Source organism: Vulpes lagopus, chromosome 11 (genome assembly GCF_018345385.1).
Source record: "Vulpes lagopus strain Blue_001 chromosome 11, ASM1834538v1, whole genome shotgun sequence".
In the NCBI taxonomy this organism is placed as follows: domain Eukaryota; kingdom Metazoa; phylum Chordata; class Mammalia; order Carnivora; family Canidae; genus Vulpes; species Vulpes lagopus.
The window spans coordinates 46,598,773-46,626,193 of NC_054834.1; the positions used below are offsets into that span (position 1 = coordinate 46,598,773).

At 52.3% G+C, this 27,421-nt stretch overlaps 1 protein-coding gene and 1 long non-coding RNA gene across 2 annotated transcripts in view; one reads left to right on the forward strand and one right to left on the reverse strand.

Moving 5' to 3' along the window:
- Positions 1-27,421, reverse strand: part of RASSF5 (Ras association domain family member 5) — a 66,113-nt gene that overhangs the window by 30,841 nt on the left and 7,851 nt on the right. Inside the window, exon 2 of the mRNA XM_041773807.1 lies at positions 9,594-9,715. Coding sequence (XP_041629741.1) covers positions 9,594-9,715 — 122 coding nt within the window. The remainder of the gene's footprint in view (positions 1-9,593; positions 9,716-27,421) is intronic.
- Positions 18,772-26,814, forward strand: LOC121501602. Its single transcript, XR_005990648.1, has 3 exons — positions 18,772-18,881; positions 23,981-24,111; positions 25,867-26,814. It is a non-coding gene; the product is annotated as an uncharacterized LOC121501602 (long non-coding RNA).

Here is a 27,421-nt window from a genome sequence, read left to right on the forward strand (position 1 = left end):
GGTGGTGAATACACAAAGAATAGGGACAGGCTGTTCTTGTCCCTGGGCCGCAGAAGAGGTATCCGGACCTTAGGATGCAGCCTCCGGAGCCTTAAATCCATGGCATCCAGCTGGGGTTCAGAAAGCCTCACTGAAATGGTGAAATGGGTGGCTTTCCTGGCTCAAAGTTTCAGATGATGAAAGACACTATTTTAAGCTTTCATCCGTTCTCAGATGTGATCCTGACATGTGCCCAGAGCTCCTCGTTTGATCCACTGTGTGGTTCTGCCTGTTCCAGAAAAGCCGCATCACAAGACTGAAAGTCAGAAGCTGGCATTCTATCCCAGCTCCAACTCCAGCTTGATATGGCATCTGGAACAGCTCTGAGCCTCAGGATTCCTCATCTGTCCAGCTAAAGGGTGTCAAGGTGGAGGTCAGCTTTGGGGCCTTATGATCTACCAACATATTCAGAGGCTGAAAACTAGGGTGAAGTGCCACTCGACCCCTGAAACATAGTTTTGAAATCATTCTTAGGGCATTGTTTTTCATGTAATCCCTATAAGAAACTGACAAGGAAGCTACAGTTACTATGTCTCTTTTATTGAGAGGAAAAGGAGGTGCAGGCAAGTTCAGTAATTTGCAGGTAGTCAAACATGCTAGTTAATGGTGGAGCCAAAATCAACCCAGCTGGTCTGACTCCAGAACCAAGCCCTGGAACATTCCATAGTAGGACAGTAGTACAGTGATTGCTCCCGTAATACCATCCTCCCTGAAATCAAAGCCCATCACCAAGAAGGCAGGAACTACTTTCTCAGTGGGCCTATGCCCTTGTCTTCCCTTGAGCTTGTTAGGGCTTTCTGGGGTCCAGCCATTGACTTCTTCTTCTCTTCCTCCCCTGCCGCCATATGCCTGTGCTCTCCCTGGGAGCTCAGTCTCACATGTGCCAACAGTATCACCTATACCTCACAGGCTCATGTCTAAAAGTCCTCTCCATCCCAGGTAGCTCCAGATGGATACTTGCACAGCTCACTGAGTACCCAGCCCTCCTCTTTGGAGCCTCGCTGGCAACACGTCCAAAATTGAGCTCGTTATTCCCTGCTCCTTCACCATTAGTATTCCTGGCTCAATGAATGCCATTAATGTAGATTATTGAAAAGCCTTCTAGTAATTTCCTTTGTATTGATCTCTGCCTTCTCCAAATTCCCGGCCCCCTTGTTGCCTGAGTATATAGATCAGATCTATACTGAGATCTGATCAAGGCTGTTCTATCATAAAACCTATTCTAATTTCAACTAATAGTTATTGAGTAACTATTACTATACTATATTATAATTATTGCTATGTGTCTGCTCTAGTTTCTTATTCCTTCATTCATTCATTTAAGAAACACGTACCAGGCATCCTTCCACATGGCAAGTACTAGACGAGGAGTTCAGATTCAGGCCTGAATAAGACAGTATCTGTCTCTCACCAGACAGTCTAGTAGAACAACATGAAATAAGAAGTTATATTAGAGTTACTAAACTCGTATATGTTTCCTGATCTCTCTTGATTGGCCCAACCCTGCAAGGAGATATTTTGCAGATGAGTAAACTGAGGTTCAGGGTGGTTCATTTGCCCAAGGTCACAGAGCAAGTAACCAGTAGAATCTGATTTCAAAGCCAGACTCCCTGTGTCTGACAGCTTTCCATTACAACTTCCTTCCTCCAACAACTCCCCAGTACCTAGAGGTGTTCCAAACTCCAGAGCAGGTCCCCAAGGACCTTCAAGGCCCTTCCCAACCCATGCCCAGCCAGGAGTTCATACCCACCTCTAGCCACAAGACAGCTTCCCTCCCGGCAGCTGCGCAGAATTTGATTCACAATCCTAGCAGCTGCCCTGCCCTCTTGTGGTTTGTTTTTGCTGTTTTCTCTGCCTGTCAAAATCCCCCAAGTCCTCCTGATACATGTTCACCAATCATACCGGACACCCCCACCTTCCCCATGCTTTTTCAGAGGCAGCCTTTCCCAGATGTCCTCTCAGCGTTGAATCTTAAGAATTCCACTCTCCATCCTGAGAGCAGCATTTTACAGCAGTAAGCCAGCTGTGCAGAGCCGAGAGCTCAATTTCTCCCCAGACGACTTCCTGTCATAAAAGGTAAGCGGCTACACACCACTTAGGATAGACTCACAGGAGATTCACTTTCTTGCAGGCTCCAGCCCACACAGCACTTCTGTTGCTTGGCTGCTAGGTAAACAGCTCTGATAGGGCCCTGATGCTTAAAAACACTGAATGCAAACCAAGAGGCACACTGACCAACAGGCACACGTCCTGAAGAGCTCATGCCACATCTGACTCAGGCACAGGGAGGCTGCCTTATGCTTGTCCTCCTTTGGTGGGACTAGAGAAACAAGAGATGTTTCTGGTCTACAGTCCCCATATCTCCACTGCCCCTTTCCGGACAAGACCAGTGAGCCAGGGCAGTGTGGTCACCAGGGTGAGACATGAACAGCCCTTGCATTACGACACATAGAAAGAGACCTGGCTGCCTTCTCAGAGACTCAGGACTGACCTGGTCCAGCCAGAGGCCCATCTCAGGCAGCCCCTGATTCCAGGGTAGCAGTAGGGAGTGGGACTGTGAGGATTGCAGGGAAATGTCTCCAATACTTAAGGGTTTCTCTAGAAATAAGTACTAGAGTTCTGTCTCTCCCCAGAACCAGGATCTCAGGTGCCTCCTGGGTGGGAAACCTTTCAGCTCTGCCTCATAAGAAACAAGCTCCATGGGTTGGCCTGAGCTGGTCAGATAGGCCTCAGGGCAGCTCCTATGAGAGGCGGCTGTCTAGTGGAGATGAATCACTGACAGCTTTGGCCCGCACCTCTGGCTTCTGGAGTGTGGAAGGAAATCTGTGGAAGGTGGAGCGGCTGTCTTAAATGTAGCCAGAGTGGAGCAGGACAGCTGGGAACTGGCTCCTGCCTTTGGCACATGTGGGTGGGCTGACAACAAATGAAATTAAATGGAATCATAGAATATATTCAATTAATCCAAAATAAGGCAGGGGAAAAAAAGGAACAAAGAACAGAAAGGAAAGACAGGAAAAAATAGAAAGATGATAGATTTAAAATCTAATTATATCAGTAATCACATTAAATGCAAATGATCTAAATAACCCAATTAAAGGGCAGAGATTATCCAGTTGGATTTTAAAATAAACAGGATCCAACTCTTTGCTGTCTACAGGAAATTATTTTAAAATATAAGGACATGGGCAGCCCTGGTGGCGCAGCGGTTTGGTGCTGCCTGCAGCCTGGGGTGTGATCCTGGAGACCCGGGATCGAGTCCCACATCCGGCTCCCTGCGTGGAGCCTGCTTCTCCCTCTGTCTGTGTCTCTGCCCCTCTTTCTCTGTGTCTATGAATAAATAAATAAAATCTTTAAAATAAAATAAAATAAAATATAAGGACACAAACAGCTTAAAAGTAAAAGGATGGATTAATAAATATCATGCTCATGGTCATCAGAAGAAAGCTGGAGTGGCTATATTAGTATCAAAGTAACTTTCAGAGCAAAGAATATTACCAGGGATAGGAAAGGTTATTTCATAATGATAAGAGGCCAATTAGTGAAGGAAATATAATAATCCTGAGTGTTTATGTACTGAATAACGGAGCTTCAAAATTCAGGAAGAGAGAACAGTCAGGAGAGAGAGGCTAATCCACACCTAGAGTTGGGCCTTTCAGCCCCTCCCCCTCAGAACGCATGGTTTGCCTCAACGACTGCTAACCGCTCTTGTTATCAGTCACAATTCAATGGGATAAGCGTTTGTCTAGCATTTCTGAGGAGACCTAGTACCCAGACGCCCCCCCCAAGGGCGCGCAGGTGTCCCTAGGTAGTGGGAGGTTAGGGAGGCACGCGTGCGCAGTCACCCCCCTCGCCCGGCTTGCTTCTGGCTCCCCCGTGTGGTCGTTCTGGGGGCAGCAGGGGCAGCGCCCGGGGAGAGGCGGTGGGGCCAGCAGGGGAGGGAGCGCGGGGCAGGGAGCGCGGGGCCAGGCGCGGGCGCGCTGCTCTCCAGGGGGGCCTCGCGGGGAGAGGCAGCGGGAGTGGCAGCGGGGCCGAAGGCAGCAGCCGGCCACCTGCGGGCGCTGCGCCCTGGAGCTGGGCGGTGGACGGGGTCTTGGGCCTTCCGTACCCCGGCCCCGGAGGAGGGGACAGTCCTAAGTCTGGTCGCAAAAAGGGCCGGCGGACCGCGAAGTGGCCGTGCCGCCCGGCGCGCGGGAATCGCGGAGAGCTGCTGCCGGAGCGGCCACGAAGGATTCCTGGGCTGGCCCAGCTTCGGGCTGTTCCGCGGTTGGGGGCCATGGGGGGGCCCCCGCGCCTCAGCACAGGGAGGACGGGATAAAAAAGTCCACTAGGGCCGGCGGAGGCCGCCTGGTGATGCGCGGGCCTTGGGCCGCGCCGCACACACCTTCCCTGCGCAGCCTCACCACGCGGGGCGCACCCCTGCTTCTCGCTTCTCAGCCCGGAAACCCAGGCCGGACACCCCGGGGCTTGCCCCAGGCCACACGTGTCAAGTCTGTGGCCTACACAACGTGGATCAGAACCCTGCTCTTCTACCACCTAGATGCTCTGTGTTTTCTTTAAGAAAACATTTTTTTTGCTTCTTAAAATCCTACCCTGTAAACACAGGAGAGCACCAGTCATTCAAACAGCACCGATGCAGGGATGCGGGGGCGCCTGGGCGGCTGCTTCGGCTCAGGGTGTGATCTCAGAGTCCCGGGGTCGAGTCCCGCCTCGGGATCCCCGCAGGGAGCGTGCGTCTCCCTCTGCCTGTGTCTCCTCTCGGTGTGTGTCTCTCATGAATAAATAAATAAAATCTTTAAAAAACAAAAAACAGCACCGATGCCAACAGCAAAACCTGGATGTTGTCTAACTCCTACCCCTCTTGACTCCTACCCTCCCCCAAAGTGAAATCTCTTCAGGGGTTTGCTGGGCGGCTCCCAAGCCCTCGCTCTGCTCTAACCCACCCCGGACACACATGTACAAAACACAGATTGGCCTGCCCTGCGTGTACCGTGGGGTGACTGGTTCGATTTCGCTTCCCACTACTCTCCACAGTACATACGGATCCAGCTCTCCTTTGGATGAGTGCCTGAGCCCCGGCTCCCACGGCTGGGGCTGGGGTTCTCTCCCAGCTCCCCAGGCTCTCCGCTGCTCCCCACGTCCCTTAGGCAGTGCTGGACCCAGGGCCCTGGTAATCCAAGCGCGGGATGACCTAAGAGCCCAGCCTCTGAGCACAGCATTTCCCACTGACCACACCTAAAGGATTTTAGAGCAGCGCCTGGCTCAGCACATAGGTGTGGAAGGAATCTGAGGCGGGACGTCTGGGTGACTCAGTGGTTGAGCATCTGCCTTCAGCTCAGGGCGATCCTGGGGTTCTGGGATCGAGTCCCAAGTCGGGCTCCCTGCATGGAGCCTGCTTCTCTCTCTGCCTGTGTCTCTGCCTGTCTCTCTCTCTCTCTGTCTCTCATGAATAAATAAATAAATATTTTTAAAAAAAGAATCTGAGGCAGTCCTAAGAAACACATTTTTTTTTTAATTTCAGAGATTAAGTATTAGTTGAATATGTGTCAGGGGAAAAAAAAACCCCTCAGTACATCAAACCAGGGATTCGAGGGTTTTCCAAATTTCCTTTGACACACGTTTTATTTAAATTTAATAAAATGGATCTATTTAAAGAGAAATGTTAAGTAAATAGTAGCACAGGTGGAACCTGGGAATGGCCAGGCTCCCAAGTGTGGACAGGCCCCGAGGGAGGTTTGGGAACTGCTGAGGGAGGGGCCAGGCTGTGGGGCCAGGGGTGGGCTGGCTTCCCAGAGCCCTTCCTGGCTCCTGCTCCCAGCTCCAGGAGGGGCAGGGGCAGGGGGAAGGAGCCTGGGCTCCGAAGACAGAGTCTGTGTCCGGCTGTGAGTGATTTGCTGAGAAGGAAGAGTGCTTATGTTTTTTGCTTATCATCTGGACCTCGATGTACCCAGACAAGTGGCACCAAAGGCCGGAGAGGCAGAGCTGCTGGGCCTCCCTGGGCTGCCAGGGGTGATGAGAACCAAAGGTGGGGGGCCGAGAACTTCCATCCTTGGGGTCCGCTTCCTTGAAGGCAATGAAAGGCCTGGACCAAACTGGTAAAGTCGCACTCCATTGGGAGGCACTGGGGAGTCCCTGACAGGTTTGTTTTTTCAGCCGGGGAGCAACTTTAGGGCCACCTGAAGTCTAAAGATTTTATTTATTTATTCATGAGAGAGAGACAGAGAGAGAGAGGCAGAGACACAGACAGAGGGAGAAGCAGGCTCCCTGCAGGGAGCCCAATGTGGGATTTGAACCCAGGACCCCGGGATCATGGGATCACGGGATCACGACCAGAGCCCAAAGTAGACACTCAACCGCTGAGCCACCCAGGTGCCTCGAGGCCATCTGAAGTCTAAAGTCTTTGGAATATAAGCGCCCAACAAAGGAACAACAGCCATGCTGGCAACTTATTGTGGTCTTTGGCCAGGGCCAACGATGTTCTCTAGGAATCAGGCTTCAAATGAAGAAGGGATCTAGGGAGGAGAAACAAGGAGATTTGCTAGGTCAACAATGGGGGCCTAAGGAAAAAGTCGCCTATCACAGACCATAGAGCTCTCTGAGGAGAGACTGAAAAAGCACTGTTTTGTGGTGGAGAAAGCACAGCAGCTGCCTGTCGTCTGTTTCTCCACTTGGGGGAAACAGGCTCGACCCCCATGGCCTTGTGAGTTTGAGGGGGGGGGGCTCTGCGTCCATCTCCACCCCCTCACACTCCTGCCCCCCTCCTCCCTCCATGCCTCCCTTGGGCATGGCAGACCCAGGAGACAGCCAGAACCTTGGCATCACAGCTTTTAAAAGGTGGAGGCCCAAAACTTATCTAGGGGATGATCTCAACCATGTTTTTGAAAAGTGTATGAATGTATGGGAAGAAAATATAAAAATGTTAACTAACTGGTCTCCTCTGGATGGTGGAAAATGAGGGATTTTCTTTTCCTTAAAGAGTCGAAAGGAGAAATGATACCACATCGTCTGAGCAGCCAGATGTGCACCCCCCCCCCAAACTGGCTGAGCAACAACAGAGCCCCCTCCCTCCGCTGAAGATGGCAGTGGCCTGTGAAGCTAGCTCAGCCCAGGTGACCACGTCAAGGTGAAGGAAAGCTGCATCCTGGTATTTCACTGAAAACCTGGTCAAGGCGGAAACCAACACAGACAAGCTTTATAGAGAAGGGGAGTGAGCCTGGAGCAGGGCCCAGGCTTTATTGATCGAAGGCTGGGCCCTGCCCTCCTGCTGAAGCACGCAGTCAGGCCTGTCCAAGGCAAACATGACAGCCTGACCTGGCCCCGGGAGCGAGCCCCAGGCCGGGCTGTGTGTAGCTGGGGCCGTTCAGCACCCGTGTGGGACTCTGGGGTCCTTCTATGGGGTTCTTTATGGCTCATTCTATAGATCAGTGATGGATCTCCTGTAGACAAAGCTTTGATTCAGCTTGCCAGAGGGTTCTGAGTCTAACTCCTCTTCCCAACAGAGGAAAAGAGGCCACTATGCTTCCAAATACTCAGACGCGGAAGCCCCTGTCTGCTGAGACAAGGTACACAGCCAACTCCAGGGCCAGCCCTGGGGCCTTCTGCCCACACTTGGGGCCTGGCTAACCGGCCCCAGGGCCAGGTTTCCCAACCTCCGCACTGTTGGCATTTGGGGCCTGATAAGTCTTTGTTGTGGGGGCCTGTCCTGTATGATGAAGGGTGTTCAGCAGCAGCTGTAGCCTCTCCTGCTAAATGCCAGTAGCATCACCTCAGACAACCAAAAATGTCTTCAGAAACTGCCTTTTTTAAGGAAATATATATATGTGTACTATGGAACCTCCCTCCTCCCTCTTTTTTTTTTTTTTAAGATTTTATTTATTTATTCATGAGAGACACAGAGAAAGAGGCAAAGACATGGGCAGATGGAGAAGCAGGCTCCCTACAGGGAGCCCGATGAGGGACTCTATCCCAGGACCCCGGGATCATGCCCTGAGCTGAAGGCAGCCGCTCAACCACTGAGTCCCCCAGGTGCCCCACCTCCTCCGTCTTATAAGGAAGATCTTTAGCAAAATTGTGCATCATTCACCGGGGTTTGGGTAGTCAGATCTGTCTCCCTTTCCTCCTCACCTGTCGTGGGGCAAGGCCCTCCCAAGAGGCCTGGTTACGGTCAGGCTACACTATAAACAGGTACTATTCCAAAGTGTATGGAGGATGCACAGAATTTCTTAAATATGTATCTTAGAATCGATTCAATCTCATTCTTATAAAATCATACATCATATTTACTTTCTGACAATGCTTTCCTAGTGGGAGAAAAAGGCTGATAACACCCATAGGCAGATTAAGTGACTACATTGTTGATCATGCGCATCATGGCCAGAAGATGCCTACAGAGGGCTAGTCTGGGAAGTTGTGGCTGACTTGGGATTTCCCAGGGCCACTGGTATTCTCTTCAGGAAATAACCAGTCAGGCAGCACCTATACTGTCTCTCAGAGTACTCTGGGTTTTTTCCTCATAAATATGGTGTTTATTTGTTTAAAATCTCACCCCTCCCCCCCACTCTACTGCAAGCACAGGAAGGGCAGAGGCCAGGTCTGTTCCCTTCATCACTAAGTCCTTGGCATTCCTGGGCCTAGCACATGGTCAACATTCAAAACATATTTGTTAAATGAAGAAATGAATGATGTCTGGGAACACTCCTTACTTCCTTGACCAGTCAGTAACCGAGGACTCATACATTGAGGATCAGATTGAATGACACCTCCTCTGGGAAGTCCTCCCTGATTTCTCCCAACAGAACCAATTGCCTCGCATACTCAAAACACTTGATTCATATTTTCACTGCAACATGCATCATGGTATATACTATTTGGTTGCATCCTGCCTCCCCTGATGGAATGTAAGCTCTGTGTGGATAAGAGCGGTGATGTATTGTTTGTTAGCCCCACTTTCACGAGTGCTTGGTACACAGTGAATATTCAGTAAATGCTTGTTCAAGGCAAGAATCAAAAAACGTTCTCCTGTCTCCATTCCAAATCCCAGACATCAAAGTTTGGACACATCCTGGTTCAAGTGTCTTGGCAAAACCCAGAACCAAAAGCCACTTTGAGCATCAGTTTCCTGGTTCTTTAACATGAGGAAAGAATCTCTGCCTGGCCCTTCTCAAGTTGAATCCAGGCTGGCTGCCTGATTGGCAGTCACGACGATATGCTTGAGGAGCCTCGGCCTCAACATTCCCGCTCCCCAGGGCTATGAGGCTCCGAAGGACCTTCTGGGAGGCTCCTTCTGGAGCCTCCTCTCCTTCCTGCCCTCCTAGACCCACACCTCTGGTTTGGAACCCAGACCCTGTGCTTGGAGAGCCCTAAAGAGCACCTCTGAATTTCTATTCCATCCTCCCAATCCCTCGGAAAGGGGTGCATCTGGCCAGCAGGAGACCCCAACATCCAGCATGCATGGAGTAGTCCTGCCCCCTCCTGCCCACCGGAGCTCCGGGGCAGAGTGCAGCCTGGGATACCAGCAGAAGCTGATCCCAGCCTGGTCCTGGGACGTTGCTGCCTACCTGGCTGGAGATGGGAGCGAGGGTGCTTTCTGGAGAAGGTCTGTCCCGGGATGGGCCTTCCTGCCGGCTGCAGTCCAGCTGGATCAGGTTGCGGCACTCCGGGTGGCAGGTGAATTTACAGTCTGGACGGAAAGAACCACCAGAGGATTAGGAGTCAGGCAGGATTCTCTCCCCTTCCACCCAGGGAAATAGCCTGGGAGACTGCATTTAGCTCAGGAAGGAAGAATGTGCAGGAGGGAAGTGGAAGGGGGAAGAACGCCTCGGGGCCACCAGGGCTGGTGAGAGTTAATGTGTGTTTTACACGTGTGCAAGCTGTGTTCACCTCCATTATTTTCTGGGACCTTGCAATCATTATTATTGCTACCTTACAGACAGGAAATTGGGGTCTAGGGACCTTAGTGATTTTCTCAAGGTCAGATAATCTGACTTCAGGCTGGTGCTCTTTCTGCTAATTTAATCACCAGGGGTCACGGATCCCTGGAGAAAGACAACTTTCCTGGGCCTCATTCCGCCAACCTGTAAAACACAGGTATTAGCTTCCCCACCTGGTGCATAAGGAAGTTTATGGTTCTAGGGGAGAACAGGCCTTAAGGAATCAAAAGTGCCTCCAGGGACAGAGGCAATATCACCAACAGGAAGGGCTGCTATCTGTCTTTGACCCTACCCCGACTGGAAATGTGGAGGTGACTTCTCTACTCCAGCCAAAAGGGCCTCTAGACAACATCCCAAATCAGGTGCTCCAGGGAGAGCATACATTTCATAGATAATGTTCACTTCCATGGAAGCAGGACTTCATCTCCAGATCTGAAAAGAGCCTTGGGAACTACTTTTTAGAGGTGGGGAAACTGAGGCTCAGAGGGGGTAAAGGGAGTTTCCCCAATGACACATAGCTTAGCAACAGAGCCAGTGCTGCTCACGGCTGCCAGCTTCTTCGGGAGGTCTCTCTGGAGCCTCTTTGGCAAGAGGCAGTGAAGCTTGGCCAGGCAAGGGAGAGAGAGTACCGGGGAGGATGGGAGGGAAGCAAAGGTTGGCAGCAAAAGAAATCCATGCAAGTCCACCAGCAGGTAAAATGCTCAGATCTGTGCTGGTTTCGGTGGGGTTCCCACAGGGAGCTGCTGGGCCAGCTGGGGTCACTGCCCTGGAGCTGCCACAGCTTGGCCAGAAGACCCAGCCCAGGAGGGTGTGCAGTCTCCCTTGGGAAGACTGACTTCCTGAGTGTGGTACTTGTGGGGATGGGCTGGTGTGGGCAAGGCTGTGGCAGGGGACATGACAGCCTGTGCTTGTTTGGATAATCTGGGGACTAGGGGACCACTTCTGGCTGACAAGGGCTCAGGCTCCTGTCTTTGCCTTCCTTGGTAACAAGCTCCAAAAACCCATCTGGACTCTTCTCTTTAGTTTTTTTTTTTTTTAAGATTTTATTTATTTATTAATGAGAGACACACAGAGAGAGGCAGAGACATAGGCAGAAGGAAAAGCAGGCTCCATGCAGGGAGCCCGATGTGGGACTCGAGCCTGGGACCAGGATCACGCCCTGGGCCAAAGGCAGACGCTCAACCACTGAGCCACCCAGGCGTCCCTGGACTCTTCTGAAAGCTGCTGTAGCGCACTGCGTCTTGGGCCAGGGCCGGGCCTCCTCTTCTCCCGCTCCTCCGCTAGGGAGTTTTGGAGTGAAACCTCCACTCCCTGCAGTTGCCCTCCTCCTTTACGCCCCCAAGGAGGAGCACCACTGTTGTCTGCAGGGGAGCACTTTCACAAATGCAGGGACACACAGAGATCCCAGAACCCCGCAAGCCTCTGACTCAGTGGGCTGAAGCTCTGGGCTACCCTTCAGGGATGGCATTTAGAAGCTCTCTGGCTTACCACCCTCATGCCCGAAGGCCACCATCGTCCCCTCCGGCAGACCCCACCCTTGCCTAGGCCTTCCTAACTCTCCCCCACAGAAGCCGCCCCCGCACCTGGAGACAGAATGGTGAAGCCATGGTCTGAGGCTTGTACTCCGTCCCTGCCAAGCGCCCACATGCCCTCCTGCCCCTGCCAGTAGGAGATCTCTGCCCGGCCTCACTCCCAGTGGGGTGAACCATGCAGGGGGATGTGCAGGCCAAGCCTCCCTTGCCCACAGTGCCCGGAAATGCCAGGGCTTAGATAAGGCAGCACCGAGGCCGGAGCCACACAGAGAAGTTTTGTTCTGGGCCCCGCTCCGGGGACACACCTGTGCAGGTTCTGGCTGCGCTCTGAGCCATGAAGAATGTTCCAGGGATGCCAAGAAGTGCAAACAAGGCAGAGCGGCAAGGGCTAGAAGCTCTCCTAGCTCACAGCAAGAGCTGCCACCAACTCACAAGTGGGAAAGCGTCTCGAGACGGGAGGAGTCTTCCAGTCTCTTCTTTGAACTCCTGGGACTGTTGACACAGGCTCTGTATGTCCACAGGTGCCTCTGATTCTCTCATATTCTGTCCCTCTGCTGTCTCCGTCTCTGTCTGTCTGTCTCTCTCTCTCTCACACACACACGCACGCACACACGTGTGCCCCCTGAAAACAGCACCAAAAACCTCTGAGACACGGGGGGTTTTTTGTTTTTGTTTTGTTTTGTTTTTTGTTTTTACAGTCCCAGTGCTGAGCTAGACAGAGCCAGGGAACAGAAGACTCCAGGAAGAGTATTTGGGGATTTTTATAAAAAGCATATTTGAGCACCAACGACTGTTCCATCAGACGGTGTAATCACAGACTGTAGCAAAACCACTGAAGCACATCTTGATGCTTCCAGGCCCTGGAAACACTATGGCCAGGCCAGCAGAGATGAGGTCAGAGCCCCCATGGCCTTCTCCAAACACAGAAGCAAGCCCCGCCACCACAGCGAGCGGCCCGCAGGCCTGTTCTTGTGGAGACACGCACAAGACTCCCGAGGCAGGGCCGCGTTGCCGGACCCGGTGCTTGACCCCCCGCAGCCCTCCTTCCCTCGTCACAGCTCATCGTGAGGTGCTGCCAAGCCAACTCCTTGGTATCCACGGCCCTCCACGGCCTCCAGCTGGTGCTCAATCTGGACACAGAAAGGGTGGGGGCCCCTGGGAGGCTCAGGGCCACACAGGCCCCCCGGGGAATGGCCCAGCCTTCCCAGAACAGCTGGCACCACGATCTTTGGCGACAACTCCAATGCCTTGCACGCAGACCTCCACACCCGAGGGAGAGGAGGAACAAGACAGGCCCTCTGGGAAGGCCTGCTGCCTGGGCAGAGGGATCCGCACGTGAAGACGACTAACAAGTGAGCAGCACGGAGCTGGGCCTGACTGCCCAACGGTTCCAGGGAGCCTGTTCAGGGGACAGAGACCCCTGCCAGCCACAGCAGCCAGGGAATTTTTCTTGGTGAGGGAGGCTCTAGGGAGCTTGAAAAATGGACCAGATTCCAGGCGATTCCATTCCCACATCGCAGGGGCCAAGAGAGGGCAGGGCGCTCTGCCGTCACAAAATAGGATGAGGATCTCCCCAACAAGAGGCAGCAAAGTTCAGGGAGCAGCGCTCCTAGGTTCTAATCGGAGTATCTTTGGGACAACTGGCATGTCTTGACCTTAGTACTGTCATCTATAAAATAGAATTATTATCCCTTCCGGTCTCCACCCTTCCCTTCCAGCTTTAACCTTGGCCCCATTCCCAGGGGATGCATGGACAAAAATAAATGTGCCTCCAGGTCCTGCAAGAGGGACCTGTGGAAATAGAGGGGCCAACCGTAAAGAGAAGTGATGGAGACAAATCATAAGAGGGGTCCTTCTCCAAGGGGGACCCCTGTGCCAGGATGGAGACAGGGCTGCTGGGACCACCCTCAGCACCCAGACTGCTCTAGTTTCCCAGCTGCTGTAACAAAGCACCACGAACCAGTGGCTTAACACAGAGATTTATATGGGTTTGGAAGGCTGCAAGTCTGATAAGGAAACTTCAGGCCCTTTCACCCCAGAGCTGCCTGCAAGACCCTGAGATGACACGGAGCTCTCTACTGAACTCCCTCTGAGGCCAAGGCACGGGGCGAGGGCGGAGGCTGGCACCCAGGATACACAGCCTGGTCTGCAGCGAGCCCACAGTCCTTCCTCGCAGTCACTCTAGGGTCAGTGAAGAGCACCTTCTCACCCTGCTTGGCCAAGCCACCTCTGAGGCCCAAGGGGGAATCTAGGAGCCCCATGCCCATTCTCTGGGCACCCCACACCTTCTTGGAGAAGGTAAACCTCAGAACAAACCTTTCTACTTCCCCCTTTTGCCCCCAGGGACAGGCCTGTACTGAGGTGTAATGGCAAGAGAACGAACGTTGTGGTAGGCCTTCAATCACACTCAACCAGGTCCATGGCCTTGGGTAAGTTATTGAACTTCTCTGAGCATTAATCCCCTCGACACCACAAGGGGAATGAGCCAGCTCACAGGGCTACCATGAGGATTCAGTGGGGTTCCTGATGCAGAGCACCGCACAGGGGACCCCCGGTGACCGCCCCCCTGCCCCCAGCACTGCACTGACAGCCAGAGTTTGCCCCACTCAGCTCCCGGTGAGTGATCTGCAGTCTCACCAGCCTTCTTCCTCCAGCCAGTCATCTCAAAGCAACACACAAGTGGCTTTTTTTTTTTTTTAAAGAAAGTTTATTCAACTGAGTGAAGTGACAACTTCTGTCTCAGAAGAGGAGATAAATAGAGAGAGAGAGAGAGAGAGGCAGAGACACAGGCAGAGAGAGAAGCAGGCTCCGTGCCGGGAGCCCGACGTGGGACTCGATCCCAGGACTCCAGGATCGTGCCCTGGACCAAAGGCAGGTGTTAAACCACTGAGCCACCCAGGGATCCCACAAGTGGCTTTTTGATTTTAAAATAATTTTGTTCTGAGACAGTACTAACAAAACAACAAACAAAACAAAAAAGGGCACTGGAAAAATACAGTGTTAACCTAAGTTTTTAAAAAGCAGAAGTAAAGGCTGGCCTGGTCATCCAGCGCAAGTCCATGAGGACAGTCCTCAGTACCAGGGGTCCCTTCTCAGACCTTCACGGGACCCTTCAAAGGTCCCCCGTTCTTGCACCGGGAGTCACTGCACACAAGCCTCTCAGCTGGACCAGCTGTGGCTGCTCAGAGACCACCCAGGTCGCCTCCAAAACCACGGCACCCACCCATCCTGCTCCACCACCTGCAGCCCCACCGCACCATCACCCCGCAGCCTCAAGCCTGCCTGCTCCCCCAGCCAGGAGCGCCCCTCTCCATGTCACCCCCAAACTTCCCCTCAGACCCTCTTCCAAAGGACCCATGGGTTAATGGACTCTCTGTGACACCGCTCCCCCAAGTCCCAAGCCCTGCTCTGGGCCCCGCTCAGTGCTCGAGAGGACCAGGCACTATTAAACATTCAGAGGGGGTCTGGTATGAACTGGATGAAGGACCAGAGTAAGGAGTGGTGCTCTGCCTTTGGCCGGAGTGTGAGCGGGATCTGATCGCAGGCTAGTGCTCTCTGTGCCTCAGCTCCCTCTCTGTCATATGGAGGTGAGAGCAGTATCTGCCTGGCAGCCTTGCCATGAGAACTGAATGAGATCCTTACGTAAATAGGAACACAAGATCTGATACAAAGAGTTCAACATACTGGGATCCCTGGGTGGCACAGCGGTTTGGCGCCTGCCTTTGGCCCAGGGCGCGATCCTGGAGACCCGGGATCGAATCCCACATTGGGCTCCTGGTGCATGGAGCCTGCTTCTCCCTCTGCCTGTGTCTCTGCCTCTCTCTCTCTGTGTGACTATCATAAATAAATAATAAAAAAATTTAAAAAAAAAAGAGTTCAACATATATTAACTATTCTTATTACCTGGCCGAAATCCAAGGTGGATCTTACCAGTGGCCACAGCATCAGGCATCCTCATTCCAGAAGCTTGTTTATGCAGATCCTATTCGTGCCCACTGACTTTCCTCCAAGATCTGACGCAAAAGGTCCTGATGCACCCTCAGACCTCTGCTGAACCCCTATGCTCCAGCAAGGGAGGCCTCATGGCTCAGCTCCCTGTGTACGTGAGGCACCAGGTGGACATGGAGCCTGGTAACCGGCCACCCTTCCCTACCTCAGAGAAGCGCCTCTGTCCTCCCCTAAATGTCCCCATTCCTTTCCTTCCTACCCACACCCCTCTACTATTCGAACTTCTAAAATCTTGCTCAGGTTTCAGAAACTGTTAACTGAGCTGATACTGTTCCATACCAAAGAAGTTGTGGGTAAACGAGAAGGTTCTTACCTAATCAACAATACAAATTTCCTACTGTAATTCATCCTGAGTGTATATTTATTTGTATCTAAATATCTCTTCACTAAAATGTTCATCACATGGTTGTTTATAACCACAAATTGCCAAAAATACCCCGTATCCACCTACTGGGGGCCAGTTACAGATATGATATTTTTAAAAATAAATACTACTTAGCCATTATATAATCATGATGTAGATGGACCTTGGTCAACCTAGAAAAATGTCCACAAACGTATCATTGAAAAAATAAGTTTTTTTTCTATGGTCCTCATTATATCAAAATATGCACATGCCTATATACACACTGGTCCCAGAGAGCTACCTGGAAGTGGCGTGCTCACACTGAGAAATGGGATTTCAGGGGGTTTTCCTTTCTGCACAGTTGCTAAGTTTTTATAATGAATGTTCTTGGCCAGTGGGAAAAATGCCACAAAAAAGGAACAAAGAAAAATCACGTACCCACACTGCAATGGCAGCAGGTGCCATTATATGCCTCCTACAACATGCCTGACAATCTATATATGTCATTTCACAAAATCAGTACTATGCCTGTATGACACGTTGCTATCCCTATTTTTAAAAATATAGTTCATTTTTTAGAGCAGTTTTAGGTGTGAAGCAAAACTGAGCACAAGTACACAGAGACTGTCCGTGCACTTCCTGCCACCCCCTCGCCAAAACCCCTCATGGGATGGGTTGCTCCCAGCAGAGTGGCACGTTTGCCCTAAGTGATGAGCCTACACTGCACATAGTTATCCAGAGCCCTGGTTCACCTAGGGCTCAGCGTTGGGGGTGCACACTCTATGAGTTTGGGCAAGTGTGTAATAATAGGGAATCCACATTTATAGTACCATACAGAGGAGTTTCATTGCCCTAAACATCCCCTGTGCTCTGCCGATCCATCCCTCCCACCCTCTCCCCACTGGTAACCGCTGATTTTTTTTTACTGCTTCTGTAGTTCTGCCTTTTCCAGAAGGTCACATAGTTGGAACCATACAGTATGTAGCCTTTTGGGATCGGCTTCCTTCACTTAGCAACGTGCATTTAAAGCTGCTGTGTCTTTTCATGGCTGGATAGTGCATGTGGTCCTAACATTGCACCGTGTGCATGGACCAAGCTCCTCTGTCCGTTCACCTACTGAAGGACGTCTCGTTGGCTCCCAGGCTTTGGAAGTTATGAGCAAGGCTGCTAGAAACATCCACCTGTGGGTTTTTGTGTGGATGTAGTTCTCTCGCTCCTTTGGTCTACCCCAAGTTTAGGGATGAGGATGTAAAGACTTAGAGGGGTGAAAAGACTTGCTGAGAGCCTCACAGCTCAATAGCAGCAGAGCTGGTGTGAAGATCCACCACATTTGGCTGCTGTCCGCAGGGAAACCATTCCTCAGAGCCGTCCTCTTCGCGGGGTCCCAGGTCCCCTGCCTTGCCCTACTTGAGGCCAGGGCAGGCTTCGTCAGAGCTGGGGAGGTGATCCAAGCCCAGAAGATAGCGTGAGTCAAAGGGATTTGAGCAGTGAGTGCCTCCTCCATCCTCCACCCCAGCAGGTAATGGCCATAGCATCCACCACCCCCCCCCCCCCCCCCCGAGCTCTCCACCTGGTCCTGGGAAGAGTCAGTTCACAGCTCCGGCCCCCGCCCAGCCGAGCCACCCTGCCTGGGAGCTCAGGAACCCCTCTCCAAACATGGCCCCTTTATCTCCAGGATGCCACATCCGGGAGATGCTGAACTACGTGGGCAATAGCTAGCGGTTCTTGCGCTGAGATCCCAGGGTAGCCTTTCCAGAGAGGCTGGCTCATCAGCCACGGTCAAGCTCCACAAGCAGTGAGCTCTCGGCCTCCCCCACGCAAAGAGGCCTGGCCTCTGTACCTCTGCTGTTCTCTGTGTCACCACAGCAGAGCCAACAGCCTCATCACGTGGAGAGAGAGCACGGCAGGAAAGCAAGCAGGATGAACACGGGGCTTCCAGAACCAGCTGCCTCACAGAGGCACCAAAATGCCCCCCATTCATCAGCAGTAAATCAGAAATCCTTAGACCATGAGGTGCCCTGAACTGCACTGCTTGCTGCGCATGACAGAGGTCTTTGAGAAGTGCAGGGGATGGAGCACTGAATCAGGAGCTGGGAAATGGACAGAATCTGGCCTCCAGAGTCACATGGATCAGAGTAGGAGCCCAAGTTCACCTCTAATTGAGTATAAGATGCCTGGACAATTTACCTAACCTCAGTAACATAGAATTTATTTAGCCTCAATGTCTTCACCTGCAAAATGGAAGTAGTAATATCTCCCTTGCCAGCAGATTCGTTGCCAAAATGAAAGAGATTGCATGGAAAGCATCCAACACTGCCTGGCACATAGTAGGTGCTCAATAAATGGCAGGTGTCATCTTTAACACTGTGGGAGTCTGGGTGCCCCGCTTCAGCATGTGATGCCAGCCAAAAAACCTCTCTGCTTTGGTGCTGTCTTCCAATGTGTTACAGTTAGGAGAGGCATGCAACTTTCCAAGAAGTTCCTCCTACCTGCTCCAACCTCCCTCCTGCCCTGTCTTTGATGGGCCCAGAGGAATAAACCAGGGACGTGAGAGGGGGAGTTGTATTGGAGGGCGGGAAGGTAGAGAGACTATGATTTGTCAAGCTTGGAGGTCTGTAGCAATTGCCAGAATCAGCACCATCTATATACGTTTTTCATGCTCCTGGCTAAACTCCTGGTGAGGGCGGAGCAAGGGAATGGAACCTTCCCACTCCTGGGGGCAGGCAGCCAGCTCAGGGCGTCTACAGCTGTGTTTCCAGGAAGTCCCTCAAGCCCTGTTGAGACCATATACTGGAGTTTCTTGTTTGAGAGGGCAGGCCACCCCTGAGGGCACTCAGCACGCCCCACCTTAGCCCGGACAGTCTGGAGACACACAACTGCCTCCCCTGAGCCACTGTGCAGCCCCAATCCAACACACAGACACACACAGCCCATAGCCCACAGAATGTGGCAGAAAGCAAGCCGGGAGGCCAGTAGGAAGGGTCGATGTAGCGGGAGAGGAGCGACGGGGCAGCCAGGCCCACATCCCAGGTGAGAGATTGTGGGCAGGTCCCTCCTGGGAAGGTGGGCAGCTGGTTGCACTCAGACCACTGCTTTTGAGGGAAGAGCCAGGAGGAGACGCGCCTGCACATGCTCAGGCCTGGATCAGACGTTCAGTTCCCAGAGAACAGAGGGCTGGGACGGGCGGGCCTTCTGGGAAGCAGGCTCCCCCGGGTCAGGCTCAGAGCAGGGAAAGTGCTGCAGAGGTGGGGTGGTGCTGGCGTGCCTCGGGTGAACTGAGGACACACAGCCACCCCAAGATCCCGGTCTCCACCCTCTCCCAAAGTGCCCAGGTGGGTTTGGCGGGTGGCAGGGCCAGGTGGGGTTGATGTGCGCTCTTGAGTGACACTTTGGTACTGAAGGGAAGGTTAAAGGGTCCTGCCCTGTTGCTCGGGGATTAAAGCAAACAACAGGATTCTTTCTGGGACCTTGGTCACTGGGCCTCAAGGATCAGTCATTGATGCCAGAGCCTGGCTTCTCCCCTACTCGTCCCCTGCCGGGCTGGAAGACCCTGGGTGCCCAGGCTGGCCTGCAGAGGCACAATCCTGCCCCATGAGAGTGGGTGTGGGTGGGTGTGCCTCTTGCCCCATTAATCATCTACCTCCAGCACAGCCATACATCCCCAGGCCGAAAGCACCAACAAAAGAAAGGCACTGTGGCCAGGCCAGGCTGTGGATGTGGGCTGGGGGGGTCCGGGGAGGGGCAGGTGCAGTGAGGGAGGGCAGGACAGTTCACAAGTTCAGACAGATGCCGGAAGTGAGGGAAGTGTCAAACGGTGCCCTCCCTGGGCCCCGTGAGGCAGGGTGCAGGGCCTGGCCACAGTGCACCTCTCCCACCTGGCCGTTTCCTGCCACTTCAGTCTTTGGGGGTGCTATACCCTAGAGTGTATTTGCATGCTCCCTGTCCCGTGCATATGTGTATATACGTTTAAAATTGTGAATAGACTTAATAGGGTTGAGCCATTTTTAACGAGGCATGCTTCAACCTGAGCTGGTACTACGCCAGAGTGCTCCCTCCGGCCCTTCTGCCCCCACGCCCTAGTTTTTAATATATTATTTACACTTCCGATGTTTATAACATGGACACCCTATTGTAGCCATAATTCCCACAGTCTCTACAGTTCATTCTACTTTTGAATTCAGTCTTTTTATATCAGTGAAACTATTTTTCTTTTAAAATTTTATTTATGAAGATCTCTGGGTGGCTCAGTGGTTTAGCGCCTGCCTTCGGCCCAGGGCCTAATCCTGGAGACCCAGGATGGGATCCTACCTCGGGCTCCCTGCGTGGAGCCTGCTTCTCCCTCTGCCTGTGTCTCTGCCTCTCTCTCTCTCTCTCTCTCTCTCTCTCTCATGAATGAATAAATAAAATCTTAAAAAAATAAATCAATAAAATAAAATTTTATTTATTCATCAGCCATGAGCAGGGGGAGGAGCAGAGGGAGAGGGAGAAGCAGACTCCCCACAAAGCAGAGAGCTGGACATGGGGCTCGATCACAGGATTCCAGGATCGTGACCCAAGCCAAAGGCAGACGTTCAAACAACTGAGCCACACAGGCACCCCAAAACTATTTTTCATGTATTGTAGTTAGTCTTTTGCTCAACTGAAATTTTTTTGGTATTCTATTTCTATATGCCCTGTGTTTCCCAACAATGCTTCAAGCACCTTAAAGAGATGCACCCATATATTATGAGTAGCACTATAGCACTGTGGCTTCGTGCGGTGGTTTCTTGATGACAGTGGTGGCTGAGAGGAGATGTGGATGAAGAAAAGAGAAGTGGGCGAGTCTGCTGGCCTCTGTGTGATATCACAAAGCACCTCTGAGAATCCCCCCACACCCTTGGATAATAATAGTAAGAGGCAAAACGTTTTGGGGAAATGTCAAAGGAAATGATTTCAAGCGGGGGCCCAAAAGCCACATGGATCTCCTTTGTGTGCAAGTGTCCACAGATTTGTCCTCTGGACCCTCTGACACCATATCCACAAAAGTTCAAGTTGTATTTAGGGTATGGCCAGACAGAAGTGCAAAGATATGGCACAATTTTTCAACAGGGGCAGTTATGTGCACCCATCAGGACACATGTAGTCAGAGATCCACAGAGATAATATTAAACCTTTTTATACAGTTATGCCCATCTTTCCACATAAACCTAGCTATTAGTCTGTTATTCATGTGCACATGCATGCATTCATTCAACACACACTTTTTGAGGGCCTCCTAAGTGAACCACTGTTCTAAAAGATAGCATGTTAAAGCCAGAGACTTTCCATAACAGGAACAAGTAGATGAAAAAATATATATATATACACACATCATACATTTTATATATATATAATATACACATACACACATTTTTTTCCAGTATAGATATGTCCTATTTTGATTACCACCATGGAAAAAAAATTAATTCTATTGCCAGAGCACCTTAAGGAAAGAAAAAAAATATTTTAAAACATTGTAAGTGGGACGCCTGGGTGGCTCAGTGATTGAGCATCTATCTGCCTTCAGCTCAGGGCGTGATCCTGGGGTCCTGGATCGAGTCCCACCTCAGACTCCCTGCATGGAGCCTGCTTCTCTCTGCCTAAGACTCTGTTTCTCTCTCTGTGTCTCTCATGAATAAATAAATATTAAAAACAACAACGAAAAAAACATTGTAGGTAGTTGGGTTTAAGGGAGTTTTACAAATAGTAACAAGCCCCTGCTATCCAAAGCCAGTGTGAAGCTGCCAGATGCCCTCTCAGCTTCAGGTCTGCTCAGGAGGGGCCTCTGCCTCCCCTAGGCATGTGTCACTTTGCTCTGAGTGTAAGAGAGACAAAGCAGGTGGGGTCTCCCTCCCCCAGGCTCAGGGTCCCCTCCACCCATCCCTGGGGCCCCTGAGAAGACACAAGGAGGTGTCTGGGTGGCTGATAAAGAAAGAACATGATCTCTGGTAGTGAGGGGCAGATATGGAATGAGGAGCTTGGAAGTCTTTTCTGGTCTTTTTTGTTTTGCTTCTCTTTTATTTTTTTTTTAAAGATTTATTCATTCATTCATTCACTCATTTATTTTAGAGAGTGTGAGAGCGTGCACATGTGCAGGGGGAGGGGCAGTGGAAGGGAAATAGAATCTCAAGCAGGCTGCACTGTATAGGGAACCCAACACTGGGACTTGATCTCATGACCTTGAGAATATGACCTGGGCTGAAACCAAGAGTCAGATGCTTAACCGACTGTGCCACCCAGGTCCCCCTGTTTTATTGTGTTTAAAGCAGGCACCATCTCTGAGAAGGGGTAAAGGGTGATCTAGCCTCTTGCTAGCCTTGAGTATATTTTTGGTAGTGTCCCACAGACCCCAAGGATAAGAACAGCTAAATACGTTTGCAAGAAGCTCTGCCTGGGTATCTGCAGGCTGCAGAGCAGTGGAAGAAGTTCAGGCGGGTGTGCAACTATGAATGCCCACACAGGTGTACAGACAGGTATGCCCATCAGAGCCAGAAGGCCGCAGAAGCCAAGGAGCAGACAAGTTCAGTCCTTTATGGGACAACCAGGCTGCTGCATCCAACTGGTTTTTCCACACCTGCTTTGATGTCACTTGCATACCAAGTGCGGGTCACCAACCAACTGGGTGAAAGGAGACTTTTTTGCAGTGAGAAGAAAAGTAAATAGATTACATCAACGGCCCTCTGCAGGAGACTCACAAAGGCTTCCTTACAGCTGTTCCCTGTAGAGCCAGGACCACCAGAGACTTCTGGAGAGACCCAGGCCATTTTCCACCGACCCACGAGCAGCCTTTTAAGATGATATATGTCTGGCTCCTTGGCAACATGCTTGCTCAGCTCTAATGACGCCCAGTGGGCTAACTAGCCTTCCTTGTTAACTAAGTGGCATGGCAAACTCAATGACAGGGACTTTTCCAGAGAAAGTATTTGGGTTTCTTGCCTCTCCCTCATTTCTGCCCACACAACCTCTGAACCCTGTGACTGAAAGGCAGGTGGCTAGCTCACCCTAGCCCAGGTGTGATGGAAGAGCAGACAGCCTTGCTGGGACCTGCATGGGTGACCTACTGGGAGTGGTTACCAAAGTCTCTCTGGAGGGGGCACCTGGGTGGCTCAGTGATTGAGCATCTGCCTTTGGCTCAGGTCGTGATCCCGGGATCCTGGGATCAAGTCTTCCACTAGGATCTCCCCCAGGGAGCCTGTATCTCCCTCTGCCTGTGTCTCTGCCTCTCTCTGTGTGTTTCTCATGAATAAATAAATAAAATCTTTAAAAAAAAGTCTCTCTGGAGCAATAAATAAGAGCTGCAAAGAGGGACCTGCTATGTGACAAGCATCATGTCAACTGGTTTATATCCGATGTCATCCTGAACCTATATAACACTAGCTTGAGGTCAAGATTCTTTGCCCAGTCTACACTTGGAAAAAAAACAAGGCTTAGAGGTTCATCTGTATGAGGAAGGCCCTCCCGCCAAGAATCCAAGATCCAGACTCAACTCTAGCTTGGCTCCAAGCCAATGTTCTTAAATGCCGTACTACAGGTTACTGATGGATTCCTGTAAGTAAGATGAGCTCTTCTAGAAATCTGCAGCCACTGTCTACCACTCTCATCATCTCTGAGTGCCCTGTCTCCCCTCTTCCGGTCCATTAAGTCCAAATGCTGACACGAGTTAAAGGAGCACATCTTAGGTGCAATACGGCCTTTGCCCTGACCTTAATGCTGCCACTCCAGGCCTGATTGATTTCTTAAATCTATAACTCCTTGGGCTGAATAGCAAAGGAGCAAGGGAATGATCTGTTGAATAATTCTTGCAGGGGGGAGGATGAACACAAAGACACTGAGTGAGCATTTAAATTGAGGAACTCAGCATCCAGCTGTCTTCTCAGGGAGGGCAGCAGTATGTATTAGGCCACTGATGAGGATAAATTATGCAGGCTGGCTAAGATTATTTGTCTCCAAATGGGGATAAGGTCTGGTTGAATTAAAATTTCTGCTTCTCAAGAGGTAAAACCTCAATCAGAGAAATTGTATTTTCTAGAGTCAAGATCATGTTATGTTGTCTTTTAAACTCTCCTCTCAAAATCTCAGCCCAGAGATGACCGTTCGGTTTCGTGTTTCAGTGTTATGACCCACTGGACGCCCACCCATTCCCGAACGTGTACAAGAACAGCGCACAGACAAGTGGGACAGGAAGCCCCAAGGAAAGCTTTTGTGCTCTGAAGATCCAGCCATCAAAGAGAAGCAGCAAACGGTCAGTAAGGTGACTAGGACCCAGGGCAAGGGGTTCCAGGCCTGGCCATGCAGCTCTGGCGCCCAGCAAGGGGCCTTACTTCTCCGAGCTGCCGCATCTGTGAAATCACATAACCCCCCTCCCGTTCCCCCTGCGCAGGGGTGTGAGGGGATCCTCTTCTCACTCTCCCTGCACAGGGGTCTGGAGGGAATACATGATATTAAATGGAAACAAACATAAATCTTCAGCTCTTTGGCAGAAGGGTGCTATAGAAATATAAGGTGCTGAGATAGCATGACACAGCAGAAAGAACCATGCGCTGAAAGGCAGGTGCCCGGGACCCTGGTCCTGGGGCTGCCACCAGCTTTGGTTGGCCTCAGCTTACTTTCTTTGGGAAAAAAACGGCGGGGGGAAGTAGGATGACCTAAGGTTTCGTGAAAATGTGAACGCTCCTGTCTCTCTTTATCTTTCACTCCCATGACACACGGCCATTATCCTTCTCCAGGCAAGGACAGTTCTCCCGCTAATTAGTGCCCAGGGTGGCCCAGTTGCTGCCAGAGGCTGGGCTCCTGTCCCCCGTGTCCCCGGTAGTCCCCAGCCCTGCGAAGCCCGCAGGCTGGGCCCCACAGGCACCTCCCCTAACCATGCAGGCAAGTGGCCCCTGCCTGGGCGGTGACTCCCACGGTGGCACCCTACAGCCCTCAGGCTCCGGCGTTGTGGAGTAGAGAACGCGGTCACCCAAGGGCCCACCTTCCACCAGCTCAGGGGCCCCAGCGAGAATGACCGCTTGGCCTTAATTCTCAGCCAACGAAGAGCGGTTAAACCCCACAGCCAAACCCTCTGCAGCAGGCTGCTCGCAGACCAGCCCTTGGCCCTAAAGCTGGTGGGGTGTCAGCCCCCCTGTCTCCCCCCAGCCAGGCGGTGCTGAGCTCAGCAGGGGGCCCAGGAGCAGCAGCCCCCCCCCCCTCCCTCAGGTGCCACGAGGCCCCGGAAGACCCCGACCAGAGCTCGCACCTACCGTGAGCCAGCCGGGCCCGGCGGCAGAACCTGTGCAGGGCCCGGAGCCTCTGGGGCCCGGGGCGGCCCCTGGGGAGCCTGCGAAGGAGCCGCTGGAGCCCCGCCACCACTGTTCCGAAGCAGGCAGGAGCCGCCTCCTCGTCCCAGCCCTCGGTCATCCCGCTACTGGGGGTCTGCGGTCCCTCTGGGCTGGCAGGGGGGCACCGATGAGTGGGGCTCCCCGGCCCCGGGGAGGCCTGGGCCTTGCTCCCCTCGGCCCAGCCGGCTCCTCTTCCCGACGGAAGCCGCAGGCACCTGGGACGCGGCCTCCTCCTTCCCAGCTGAGGCCCTTTCCCTCACCTCCCCCAATGGAAAACTTTCTATTCCTGGGGCTTTTAGCTTGATAAGATAAAAATGCCCCCACCAAACAGGCTGCAGGAAAGAGCCGCCCGAGCTTCACTTCTCAGGAGTGCGGGGAGCCTGAAACCCAGGTCTCCGTCCACAGACGGCAGAAGCCACCGGTTATCTCAGGCCGCGGCGACCCGGGAGCTCGTTAGTGGATTTCTTTGGGGATGGCGGATTAATAATGCTTTGCCAGCGACACAGGCTCCTGGGGGACCACGGGGCTCCTGCACATCCTCCCACGGAGCAGGAGCGGGGCGGGGAAGAGCGTGAGCCTGGCCAAGTGGCCGGGGGCAGGGAGCAGGGAGCAGGGAGAGGTGACCGGAGGAAGGAGGAAGGGGGAGAACAGAAGGAAAGAACAGAGTCTCTCACACATAGGACAGAACCGTCCTCTTGCCCTGCAACGGTGCTCACAAGGCATCCCCTCAACACTGACTCCCCGAGCGGGGAAGTGCCCAGAAGCTCTGTCACCCAGGCCTAGACAGGCGGCAGCAGGGCAGGCAGCGGAACCTTCCAGGAAAGCCGCTGGAGAGCGGTGCCTGCACCCAGGGGCCGCCCGGGGATTCCAGAACTCATCTGCCAGCTGCCCGTGGAGGACAGCTGCAGACGAAGGAGGGACACTCGTCCTGCACTGCGGGGGACTCAGGTGTGTGCAGAAACGAAGATGCCCACCCCCCCAGGGTTAGGTCCAGAAGTCACGTGGGCTCTGCTATTCCTCCAGCAACTGCCAACCTGCCTCCCCTCCTCTGTGCTAGAGTTTGTCCCTGGGTCGCTGAGAATGCTGGATGCCATCCTATCCCAAGGCCCTGTCCTCAGGCTCACACAGAGAAGAAACTGTTGGTAAAACAAACCTAAGCTGCACTCTGATCCTCCACACAGGCCCCCCCATCGTCTGCCTTCCTCATAGGAAATCTGGCTGGAAGGTCCCCCTTAGATCACCCCTCACTGTTGAGGGCCTCAGTACTCGGTGCAACAACAATAAAAACTTGTTTGTCAGCTCGACAATAAAAGCACATTGTTGACAAGTCCTTTATTTAAGACAGCAATGCCCTAACAGGGCCCCTTTCTCAGGCCCAGGCACTGGTTCTTTCTCCCTCCCTCTTCCTCAGCGAGACCGGGCTGCCAATGGCCTTTTTCAAGGTTCTCTAGGGTACCCAGCAACTTCTGCACAGAAGAGGGTCACAGGTGAGGCCAGGTCCTAAAGCAACACTTGGAGCCATCCAGCAAGGGTGGGGAGATCCCCAGGGGCGTCCAGAACTCCCACCTGGGTGGTGCCAGTCAGGGGGTGGCATTCCCATTCCCCGCTCTCAGGGAAGGAAACATGCATGCTCGAGGACGTCTACTATGAGTCACAGGTGATGGGGGAAAACCCCTCCTGAAGGTCCCCTTTCTTCCTGAAGGTCCCGTTTGGACTCGAGGATACACTGGTCTCACTTCTCCTTTCTCCTCATCACAGAGCTGTTCTTTGACAGGTTAAGCCACCAGGGAAGCCAGCAGGAAACAACTGGCAGACACTGGAGAAGGAATTTTGGGAGGCTCTAGAATCTTCCCTCCTGACCCTTTGAAAACTGGATAGAAAACTGTTGGGATAGTTTAGGAGCAGCACTATCTAGGGGCGAGGGGATGCATGTGATCACCTCTTAAAACCCCAATGTCTAAGCACAGACCAGATGACCTGCCTGCTGGGGAAGGAGTCCAGCCAAGGCCCAAAACAACTGGAAGAAGAAACAGCCTTCCTTATCTCAAGAGCTGGGCTACAATACATTCTTACCTTGAAATACCCCATTCATAGAAAGGTTAACTCCAGATCGCTTTTGAAAATACTCGTCACCCGAATAGACATTTACGTATGGTATGTTCAACTCCTTCTCTCACAAATCAAGTTACAGCTGGGATCTGTTGTTCCCTTGAATAGTGAGGGATCTCTGAGGCA